At 35.0% G+C, this 11,474-nt stretch overlaps 1 protein-coding gene across 3 annotated transcripts; it reads right to left on the reverse strand.

The window, feature by feature from the left end:
* Nucleotides 1–1,402: 1,402 nt before the first annotated feature.
* On the reverse strand, nt 1,403–10,422 carry LOC133868391 (splicing factor U2af large subunit B-like). Of its 3 annotated transcripts, none has more exons than XM_062305280.1 (18): nt 10,235–10,422; nt 9,423–9,595; nt 9,085–9,204; nt 7,700–7,767; nt 7,009–7,049; nt 6,869–6,913; nt 6,720–6,779; nt 5,870–5,930; nt 5,622–5,734; nt 5,277–5,392; nt 5,088–5,186; nt 4,869–4,944; nt 4,666–4,754; nt 3,864–3,930; nt 3,677–3,775; nt 3,332–3,413; nt 2,573–2,640; nt 1,403–1,921 (listed from the first exon to the last, which is right to left on the reverse strand). In XM_062305280.1, the coding sequence occupies exons 1-18, from the start codon at nt 10,262–10,264 to the stop codon at nt 1,784–1,786; spliced, it is 1,545 nt and encodes a 514-aa protein (XP_062161264.1). In that variant the 5' UTR covers nt 10,265–10,422; the 3' UTR covers nt 1,403–1,783. The 3 variants fall into 3 exon arrangements, with proteins under 3 accessions (XP_062161264.1, XP_062161262.1, XP_062161263.1); XM_062305278.1 differs by having other exon boundaries at nt 7,009–7,076; nt 10,235–10,421; XM_062305279.1 differs by having other exon boundaries at nt 7,009–7,076; nt 9,423–9,592; nt 10,235–10,420.
* Between the last annotated feature and the right edge of the window lie 1,052 nt (nt 10,423–11,474).

Raw genomic sequence — 11,474 nt, forward strand, 5'->3', positions numbered from 1 at the left:
ATACAATTACTTACATAAAAAATTAAAGTCTAACAAAAAGGGCTTTGTTTGAAGATAGAACAATGTGTCTTGCACGATTCTTACACAATTTTTTTATAGCGCTAATTATTTGTTTTTTTTTAATGATTAACCATTATATTTGTTTTCTTACATGTGGGTCCTAAATATTCAATGGTTAATCTTAAAAAAAAAAAAAGTTGCTCTTGACTAATTTGCATATGTTGCAAAGTAGTCCCCTAGCTAATTTTAGAGTTTTTTTTCAAAAAAAAATAATAATAATAAATAAAAGTAAAAGTTGCCACTTGGACAAAGATGGTTAGAAGTTGTGTTTTAGGATGGCAATGTATTATATTTGAAAAATGCTTGGTTGTACACTCTCATCCCACTCCTATCCCACTCTTGTCTACGTGGACCAATAATGTTGTTAAAAAAATAGGGTCCCACTATACTCTCTCTACTATCTCTCACATTATTGGTCCAAATACACCAGGGTGGGATAGGAGTGGGATGAGAGTGTACAACCAAGCATTTCTCATTATATTTCTATCTAATTAATGAGTATAAATAAAGCAACGCTATGATAAGGATCCCATCCATTTTATGTTCAGGATTTTAAATTAGTAAATTTAAAGGTGTGATAAGGATCATATCCATTTTATAATTAGAATTTAAAATTAATGCATTTAAAGGTATAATAAGGTTCATATCCATTTTATGATCAGGATTTAGAGTTATGCATTAAAAGATGAGTAATTCAACATGTCATATAAATGTTCATCAAGTGTCCATAAAATAATGAAGTGGCTTTTAAAATCACAATTTAATCAAATTCATGCAATGATGATTTTAAAAGCCACCTCATTAGTCATTATTTGATAGACACTTGATGAACATTTATATGACATGTAAAATTACTCTTAAAATGTATACTTTATGCTATATTATTTTATTTTCTGTTTTTTTTTAAAAAAAAAAAAAAAAAAAAAAAAAAAAAAAAAAAAAAAAAATTGCCAATATTGACACCATACAAACCTGTGTTTTCCGGGCTGTGCGACTTTGGTGTTCAACACTCAAGATAAAAATAGAGGGATGGGTATTTAATTAGGGCTTTTGCCAATACTTGGCCCAACCACAGAAAAAATGCGATATAATAAATATAATTCGCCTCAACCAATGTCATTTTTGGTGATAATAGTATGGAATGAGGATTTTTTATCTTTTATTTTTTGTCTTATAATCACTCTTACGTAATTATAATTGACCAAGAAACCTTCAAAAAAAAAAAAAAAATTGACCAAGACCAAAAAAGATTAAAAAAATAAGAATAAATCATCATAATTTCCCTAAGGCAGTTGTTGGGAAAACAAATTGCGTTATTAATAACGCCTACGTAAGCATCCGCTACAATAAATGTATGTTACTCAAGCAACTTTATAGTCACGAAGCACATTTAAATTGAAAGTGAAACAAAGAAAATCACCAACTTCAGTGAAGGTACGTTTTGGTGCAATGAAAATCACTCAAACACCGTCAGGTTTGCCCACGTCGCTGACTGAGCATAGGCAAATCTGTAAGACATGTATATTAGATATATCTACCATGTATAGGTACAATTTACCAGAAAAGAGGAGGGCAAAGCACCACTTCTACAGGAAAGGCCTTATCCAGATAAGAAGACGATACAAAAGCAAAAAGCTCAACATGGCATGCTGTCCATACAAAAGAGTTAAAGAGGGATCTAAAAGTGGTCAGAGCAACAGCAAACTACCGCACTTTTGATACTTTATGCCGCAAAGTCTCTGGTTTTAAACTTATCTTCTGAATAATAAAAGGCATTCACTACATTGCCTCCAAATTTCCTCCCATTCAGTGCATTCCTTGCATTCGCACAACCGGTGATGTCGGAATATTCGAGGAACACCTACAAGTTGAAACCATAAGATGGTATGATAATAGCTCCAGGCAAGAAAGGAAAAAAAAATTAGTAACCGGTTGAAAGAATAATTAACAGAAGACAACTATTCCCCCATACAAGAATCAAATTCCCGCGAGTCTTCTCATATATGTACTTATTGGTTTCAAGAAGACCAAGATGTTATACGACAAATATGCATTGCATAACTCAAATGAAAGCCAGCCAAACATGCATAATTTTTCCCATGAAGAGGACGTACATTATACAATAGCAACACAACGACACTGACAAGAGCCCTAATGTGGATATTTATGGTATTCCATTTATCAATCTCTCTTCCCATGCTCTTCCCACGGCATGCTGATTGACATGTTGATTGCTTCCACTTCCAGCATGCAATCAACAAAGCTTGGTACGACTAATGCACCGTACTGACAATCAGAGGCGTCTGATTTAGAAATATTTTACAGAGAAAAATCTACTGATTAACTCACCAGCACCACTACAATTCTTGATGCTCAAGGTACAAACAGAAAATAAGCAAATGATATATCTAACAGCAGAACTAATACGTTTATAAAGCAAAGAAATGAAATAAAATATTTAACACAGTAAGGTCAGGCAAAGAGTTACATACAGCAAAACAAAACTAAATACCTTTCCAACACCTGGAATCTGCTCTCCGTTTTGATTTGGACGAGGAATAACGATGTCCACCAAAGTTCCTATCATTCAAAGGAAAAGAAAGTCTCTACTTTTAACTTAATGGCAGTGGTAAAAACCATGATCCGGAAATAAATACATCATTCTTCCAAGGCTCTATTTGTTTTGCAATAGAATAGAGCAGAAGTATATTTCTTTGGTCGTACAAATATAACAAGAATAGTAATGATATGGGTCATTCAATTGTGTGCTTCTGAGCCTTGAGCCCCCAGCTCAGGTGGTAAATTGTGGAATAGGGTCAGGATAGGGCTTAGGTTCAAAGTTATTAATACCAATTGAAATAATATACATATATATAAAATATATATCTTAGCTCCACTAGTGATTAGCTTTAATGATTTCCTTTCTTTTTTCATCTCCTTCTCTTGTATACTTCCTGTGTACTTGGTTGCGCTTTGCTCTTTTAATGATATTACACTTTATATATATATATCATCCAATTCTGTTATATAAGTTACAATGGCAATTATATTAACAAATGTTTGTATAAATTGCTTGTCTTTTCTAAGTGATGGTGCTTTTGTTTCTCAATTTCTCTAGTTGGTCTAGTCTTGGGTCTAGAGATAACAATTCACACCTCTCATTTATTCTCAGGTCCACTCAATTTTATTTTATTTTTACAAATATTTTACACAAGTTTTTAACTACAAACAAAAGTCGGTTATTAGGAGATATGGATTCTGACATGCATACCAAATTTGCTGCATTCATCCTGCATGTCTTCTAATATTTCTTCATACTCTTGATCATCGCCCAGTTGATCCAAACTAATTGCCTTCATCATTAATAGAAAAAATCAAGTACTTGCAAGTGGTTAGTTAAAATCCACAATTAAAAACCAGGATATCAAAGGGGAAAAGAACTGACGAAATCAAACTTGTACACCTAAAGATGAATGGTCTAACCAAAGTATACAAGCAGAACATGTCTGCATGTACTACTTATAACTCTTGTGGAAGGATAGTGAATACTGGAAGCCAATAATAACAAGACACGCAATATAGCCAGTGGTTCTGTTATATTAAAAGCTGATACTACCTCAGTCAAGCATAAAACTTTAGTCTGAGCTTCTGCAGTAGTTAAAGGGGCTAACCCTGCTCCAGAAAGATTCACATCACCAGCTAACAAAGCTATTTTCTAAAAGACAAAACAGTGAATAAGTCAAGAATGTAGACGAATGAGATAAAAATAAATAATCAGGGGGGCAAACAAAAGTGAGCTTTACATGCATAGCTATATGCTGTTGTGCCTGTGCTAAGATCATTTCCTGTTCTGTTTTGGAGTGCCCCAAGCTGTAAAAATCCAAAGCAACAAAGTTTCTGGTAATTTACATGGGCTCATAAATTCATAATCAAATATGCATGTTGCAACTTATATATTTGATGGTTTAACACTTAGAGTTGCCATAAAGCAAGATATGCACATAAATAATATATTTGGTCAATATTAAACAACACTTCACATAGGTATAGAACAGAAAACCTAATGCTTCTAGAATCAAAGAAACTTCTACTAGATGTACTATCACTTCACTTTTGGAATAGAAGAATTTCATCGGGCTTAAGTCTTTTGAACCTCAGTTAATCATATTTACATCCATGAAAATCAGACACATAAAACAGAATAAACTGACTGTAAATAATTCATAATACAAATACACCAACAGAATCTATACTAGATTTAATAATCAAACACAAGGTTTCTCAAATGCTGGAGAAATTGCCAATTTTTCCGATATTTCTTTCCCGCTCAATTTGATTTCTATAGGTATTTCAATTCAAAAATAAGAATAAAAATAAAAAATCATTTTTTACATACAGAATTTCTTACTGGACTTCCTGCGCAACTAAGCTGAAGAGCATTAAGAGGAAGTAAAACAAAGGAATTCCAATAAAATAAAACTATGACATTCACAGAAAAATGAACCCCACCCCTCTCCATCCCAAATATGAACAAAAAAAAAAAGACTTGGTAAAGCATATCAATTTCCTAAAAATTTGTGGCTCATTTTATTGAAGAACACCAACCTCGCAGCAGCACGCCTGACTGTTAGGATTTTATCCCCCATTTTCAAGCCACTAAGAGCAGCACAAGCAATGTCTGTCACTGCTGGATCCTGGAGTTCTTGTACATTAGCTGACCAGTTTTCAGAAGGAAGAACCCTCCACAATTATAAAGTCTCAGCATTCTAAGCCAAGATCTGGAGATTCTAAATGTTAACTTCATTCACCTGATAAACGCAGAAACCATATCCTTTAGAGTTTCCCGTGTCTTTATCCTTGACAAGATCGAATCCACGGAGAGGTCTGAAATAGGTCAAGTGTACAATTAGAACATGAAAATATAGTTGATCACATATGACTTAGACCTATAAGTGGAATGGGGAAACGAAAATCATGAGGTTTTAACAAGAAAAATGCATAGATGGGTAGTAATTTAAGCCCCATACCCAAAGGTCTGTAGTAATTCCCTTATCTGTGCTTCAGTAAAGTAGTATGGTAGTCCACCTACGAAGATACGATCAGGTCCCTCTGCTCCACCAGTTAAACTGCAATCAGATCCAGAATTAGTACCCCAGAAGAATTAGCCTCTTCAATTCAACATACCAATTATTATTATTATAATATAGCCAACATACCCTGGTGTGAGCCCAACAGCAGATAAGTTAAGGTGAGGATTTGCTTGGCTTGGACCAAGTGCCGCAGCTAATGCAGGATTGTAGTCCGTAGGCCTTCGCACCCTCACAGCAACCCCCTTGTATGATCACAAGAAGCATGTCAAATGAGGAGAATATTAAATGTACCCTCATTTCAGTCAATACACAGTGCAGTTCTATAACCACATAAATGATAACTGGATTCTTATACTATATGTGCTTCTTATTTCATTCTCACCTCCATTCCTTTCATTTGCATTACATTCACCCTACCCCTAACAAAAATCAAAAGAAAAATTTAGACAAAGGAGTTTCAGATTGGCATGCCTCAAATATAATCCCATCTAATGCCATTGCATTACTCGCTTCTTCGACAGTTCTCATCTCCACGAATGCAAACTTCTTCTCATGATTAATATAAACGTTGACTACCGCATCACCTACAAGTTCAAATACTGGATTATAAACTACAATCACATAGAACCAGTGAGAAATATATATGCACTAGAAAGTTTGATTACTGAATCATGCATGGCAAAGACAAGCATGTGACATGTTTATAGTTAAATGACTACCTTGACCAGCAGAATTTCCACCAATTGCAGCCATGACATGGCTAAAGAAAGTTGCAATTGTCTGTTTCAAATATACAAGGAGATCATTCTTCAAAGTGATTCAAATAATACCACGAAAGGTAAGATGCATAATAGGTGGCAATTGAGAAAAAAAATTACTAAAACATTTCTAGGTTAACTGCAACCATTAGGTCATGGAACAGAATCTAACAAGCTATCTTATAAAGTAGCAACACCACAGATCCTGGAAACATGGAAAATTAGCATCTAGTTTTAGACACAAACATGTAGAGGAAAATACTATTAGACATAAATGGTTGTGTAATAAGCTCCCACAGAAAGAGGGAAAAAAGAAAGAACAAGAAAATTCCAATGCTACCCTACAAGCAAGAGAACCCATCTCCTTCATCTTTATTCTGTATGCGATGATAGTTTGTTTAAGAGATTCCATGACTTTTGAGTTAGAATCTCATTCCCCAAAATAATAACTTTCAGTCACTTGTATAGTAATTTTTCTTTGTCTTTTAAGTCATTCTATTGGTCAGATATAAAATTTTGGTTGTCTTTTAAGATGTATGCAACATATAATACAAGATTGTAGCATAAGAGCGCAACACAAACATAAAGTAGAAGTCCAAACTTAATTATAGTCACAAAATACTGAAGGGGGAAAAAAATGTAAAGGGTCATGATAACACGCTTGATGAAAAAAATAAGAATTGAATGTACTTATGATAGCTAAAAAAAGTATAAAGAGGCCTGATATCATGTCAGGAATGGCAAACAAGGGAAGCAGAATCCCTGTTCATACTCAGGTAAGAGAACCAAGAAGCAAGAGCCAAAGAAACACCTGCTCATTAGCCATGGGGGGAAGCCCACCAACATATACCCGTCGTGCATGCCTTGTAGCCTGTAAGAAAGAAACGCAATGGAAAAAGTCCATGGAAATCCTTATAAACATACATCAAAACTGGAGGGCGGAGAGCATTACACATTTACCTGTTGGGTCATGGCTTGGGCTGGCATTAGGGGAATAGCTCCAAGCTGTAATAGATGGAAAATATTTAATTAAGGCACACATGGATAAAAATTGACAAACCACAAGAAATCAAAAACCGATGCTAGGGGAGAACACCCACCTGTGCTGTCCCATAAGGTAACATGTGCATTATTCCTGGCACTGATTGAGAAACAACCGGTGGTTGAACTACATTATTGCCAGAAAGGAAGCAAGTAAATACTGAAGAATGACTATATAGCTGAAAGAGTGAAATGTGTTGCAAGACATTTTTGAGAAGTAACACAACTAAAAGCTTATACTATCTATCTCATAATAAATAGGACAAGAAAAGAAACCTACCATATCCAAAATATACCATCAAACAATAAAGTAAGAAATGAAATCCCTCACTGCGGATTGAATGGAAATATTTGTAGATCTACCAAATGGCAACTGTTGCCGGTGGAAGGCGAACAAGATCCAGCTAATTGGTGCATTTGTTCTCCGTTGAACATAAGATCTATGGCAGTGACGTCGTGGGGTAGCACAGTGGGACATGTAGCCCAACATTGCCTTCTTACCCAAACCATTATCATGAAACACAAACACAAGACCACACACAACAGCCAAAGAACACAACAATGGTTCTCAGTTTCCATAGTTAACTATTAGAAAATATTTAATAAAAGCCACAAACAACTCTAAACATACAGGCAAGTGCAGCAACTAGTGCAAAATGAAAATGCAGCAAGTTTCCCAATGAAGAGAACCTGGTGTACTCAGCTAGTTCATAGGAATTAGTATATGTAGATAAGAGTTAAGATACAAACCTGGAACAGCAGTGCCGGGCAGCATAGTCGCAGCAGATGGTGCCATGTCAAAACCACTTGTCCGTTTGCTGAAGGCATGAAGAGAGTGATACAGTTAGAGAAACAAAATTAAACAACAGCATTTTCCAAATTCTACGAACTTCAAAAACACAATATATTCAACCGAAAAACTATAAAATAAGGGAAAAGGTGAATAATCACAGAAGGAGAGAAGCAAAAATACAAACAAGAACCATACAACAAGATCAGCAAAACAAATAAGTTCTGCATGTAGAAGAACTTTCCATATGATGATACGAAATGGCTACAGGCTCTTTTCCAACATAAAAAGGATTCCCAATTTCAGAATGCAGATGAAACAAAATTGATAACATTTCTGGACCCAATACCTTGGCCGCAGTACATTTTTGTCTAATAGGAACTTAATTGGAAGCCTCATAATTTTGCTCCCACACAAAATTGTGGCACTGTCCAGGCTACAAAGAATTTGACAAACCAAGCTTTCTGCAACTCAACAAAAAGCTAGTAATATGGGGTACCAAGCTTGGACAATTAATGAACTTGAGATGCCAAGGATGGACTCACTTGCCATGAATTTCTTGGCTTCATTCCGGCACAAGGTTTAATAAATTCTAGTGCATTAACTGAAGGAAAAGCAATTTATACACTCATCCAGATATATAACCATGGATGGACAAGCGGATGAACATAGAACACAGGAGAGAGGGTGAGAGTTACTAAATTAGTTAATGTACTTCCTGACTTTGAGAGTGTGCATGATCAGAGAATATCCACAATCAAGCTTATAAGAACAAAAATCTTATTTAGTATATTATAGAGAATTATAAAGGGTTTAGAATGAGTGGGAAAAGAGTGATAAAAATTTCATTGGAAAGAATGATTTCCTTTTCCATTTATGAAGTATAAACCAGAATTTCAGAATCATTATAAACCACTCGAAGGGATGTTTGTAACATGTGCAAAATACTTGCAACATGCAAAAGTGGTGATTTTGAACTTCTTAAATCAAAGAATTGCACTTCCTTATTCAAAGAAATTCCAGTGGGGCTGGAATGAACAGAGAAGAACTAGACTCCCTTTTTTTTCCCTTCATCCTCTGGCTTGATAGAAGAAACTAGACCTTTGAAGTAGGGGAAAAAAATCCTTCTATATTGAACTGATATCAACTGAGGAATAACTCGTTGTCCATAAGATACGTCTGTTCATTCCAATTAGATAGAGGCATTTACTAAATTATTCGTCATGGATAGTAAAATCAACAGTTATTTGGAGAAAAACAGGCAGATAGATCAGTTGAGAATCCAGAAGAATATTTGCAAGTGTGACAATTGAAGTGAATAATCAGAAACAGTCACGCTGCATACTTTTCTGAATGAGAACGGGAACGAGAGTGTGATCTAGATTCGTTCCTAGATCCATCCCTAGAAGGGGAACGTGATCTATGTCTATGCCTCTTTTCTCTGTCTCGGTCATAATAATGGTGCCTACAAGAGGAAAATATAACATTTACAATCAGAATGCATTACAAAGAAAAACATGTTTAACTCACTTACATGGGTCATTAAATTTACATATAATATGTTCGAAAGAGCAATAGGGTCAGGAAAGGACCACAAGATACCATGGCTGATAAATCTTGTAGCCAATGGTGCCAAACCTTTGATACTCCGTATGTGAAAAAAATCAGAGAGAATAGAATAACCTGTCACTATGGCTGCTTTGATGATGGCCATAATCATCATATTTGCCCCTTCCTTTATCATCTCTCACACTTCTATCCTTGTAGTTCCTTTGATAACGGTCTCCATCTTTTTCCCTATCCCGATTTCGCTCTGTAGCCCTCAACCTTTCATGATCTGATCCACGTGAATTCTGCTGAGATGTTTTCACCCCAGTGAGTCATTTAACCAACTTCCATAATAAAGGGCAACGAAACAAACCAAAGACAGGAAGCTACAGAGAGTACACTGCCGACTAGACTCTCATCATCACAACACAGATAACAACAACAACAACAAAGCAATAAACCAACGTCCACAAACAACACGAGGAAGTATTGATTGCATTAAAGCTAATTAAGCATCCCACAAAACACGAATCATTATTCTTTGTTTTGAACAGCATTTCATATTTGCTAAATGTTTTCTTATATGTACGAATTATATATGTACAGCTTAGGTGACTTATGGTACCGTTTTGCTACAAGCTGTCCTCACCCACAAACATACACACACATTCAACTAAATTCAGCTTCTGGTCCTTTGGATCCATTGGGAAAATTCCAACCCCCAAATCTTAGTTAATTGTCTCTCATAGACTTGGATTCTAAAATCAGCACATGTGCGCGCTCACATCATACACTCTCAGTGCAGTCGAAATCAAATATTCACAACACGAAATGAAACATAATTTTTTATCGAAAAATTGTTCAAACAAAAATCATTCCAAGCTATAGCGTTACACAAAATTAAGCAATAAAATGAAGAGAAAACGAAGAGTTTGCAAGAGGAGGACCTTCTGATGCGAGTGGGTTGTATCAGACATTGTAGGCTTTGTAGCTCAGAATTTCAAAACCCTAATGCTGAGTTTTGAGCTTCACAACGGAGGAACTGAATCGCGAGACCGTTTTTGCTGGGAGTCTGGGACAGAAGAGAACTGATTATGGGCTTCCAATGAAGGTGGCCCAAGTAATTGGGCGTGGACATTTGAAAGTATCCTCTTTATTTATGAATCTGCCAAAACAACAAAAAAGTACTTACCTTTGATACACTGACAGTTTCCCTCGCCCCGTCTATAAAATTTGAGAACTACGGCCTCGTTTGGTTTGCGGATTAGACCCATGGAAAGGAATAGCTATTCCTACGGAATAGCTATTCTTTTGTTTGGTTGTATATTATTTAAGGAAATAGTTATTCCCACGGAATAGCTATTCCCTTACGAAGAGGAATAAGTATTCCACTCAAAAAGGAGTGGAATACCTATTCCTTTCCTATGAGAATAAATTAAATTCGTCTTTTGCCCAAAAACCCCAACCTTCTCAACACCCAAGTCTCTTATCCCTCTCTCTCTCTCTGTTTCTCAACTCATGGTGTGTTTTGATACGAAATTTTGACAATAAAATATAATTCTGATTCTACTTTTTTCATAAATAAATCATATTTTATTCAACTTTTTAAAAAACAAATTATATTTTATTCAACTTTTTATAAACAAATCATATTTTATTCAATTTTTTCTAAAAAGTCAAATTTCAAAATTCGCAAACAAAATAAGAATTTAATTCTGATTTCAAAAATTCATCACTCAAGTGCACCATCAATATCTTTCTCCATCTCTGCAATTATATTCTCATCCCCCTCTCTCTGTTTCTTAACCCAACTTAATTTGTTGTGGGGTAGTCTTTCTTTTTTTTTCTTTTTTTCTTTTTTTTTCCTCCTCCTATGATTTAGCCTACAGAATGCACTTAGACGTAGCAAAACGAGTACCTCTTAATATCGGGGGGACTCCAATTGCCTTGCGGAGGTTTGAGAAAAACTTTGTAAGCAAAGAACGAATGCTTGTTACTGAAAAACAAATAAAAAATAATAAAATAAAAAGGGCTTTGTAGATGATTTATTTTTTTATGATGATTATGTTTTTTTTTTTTTTTTCTCTTATAAATCATTTTACTTTGTAAGCAAATAATGAATGTTTGTTGCTGGAAAACAAATAAAAAAGAATAAAATAAAAAGGTCTTTGCAGATGATCTATTTTT

This window comes from Alnus glutinosa, chromosome 5 (assembly GCF_958979055.1).
Source record: "Alnus glutinosa chromosome 5, dhAlnGlut1.1, whole genome shotgun sequence".
NCBI lineage: Eukaryota > Viridiplantae > Streptophyta > Magnoliopsida > Fagales > Betulaceae > Alnus > Alnus glutinosa.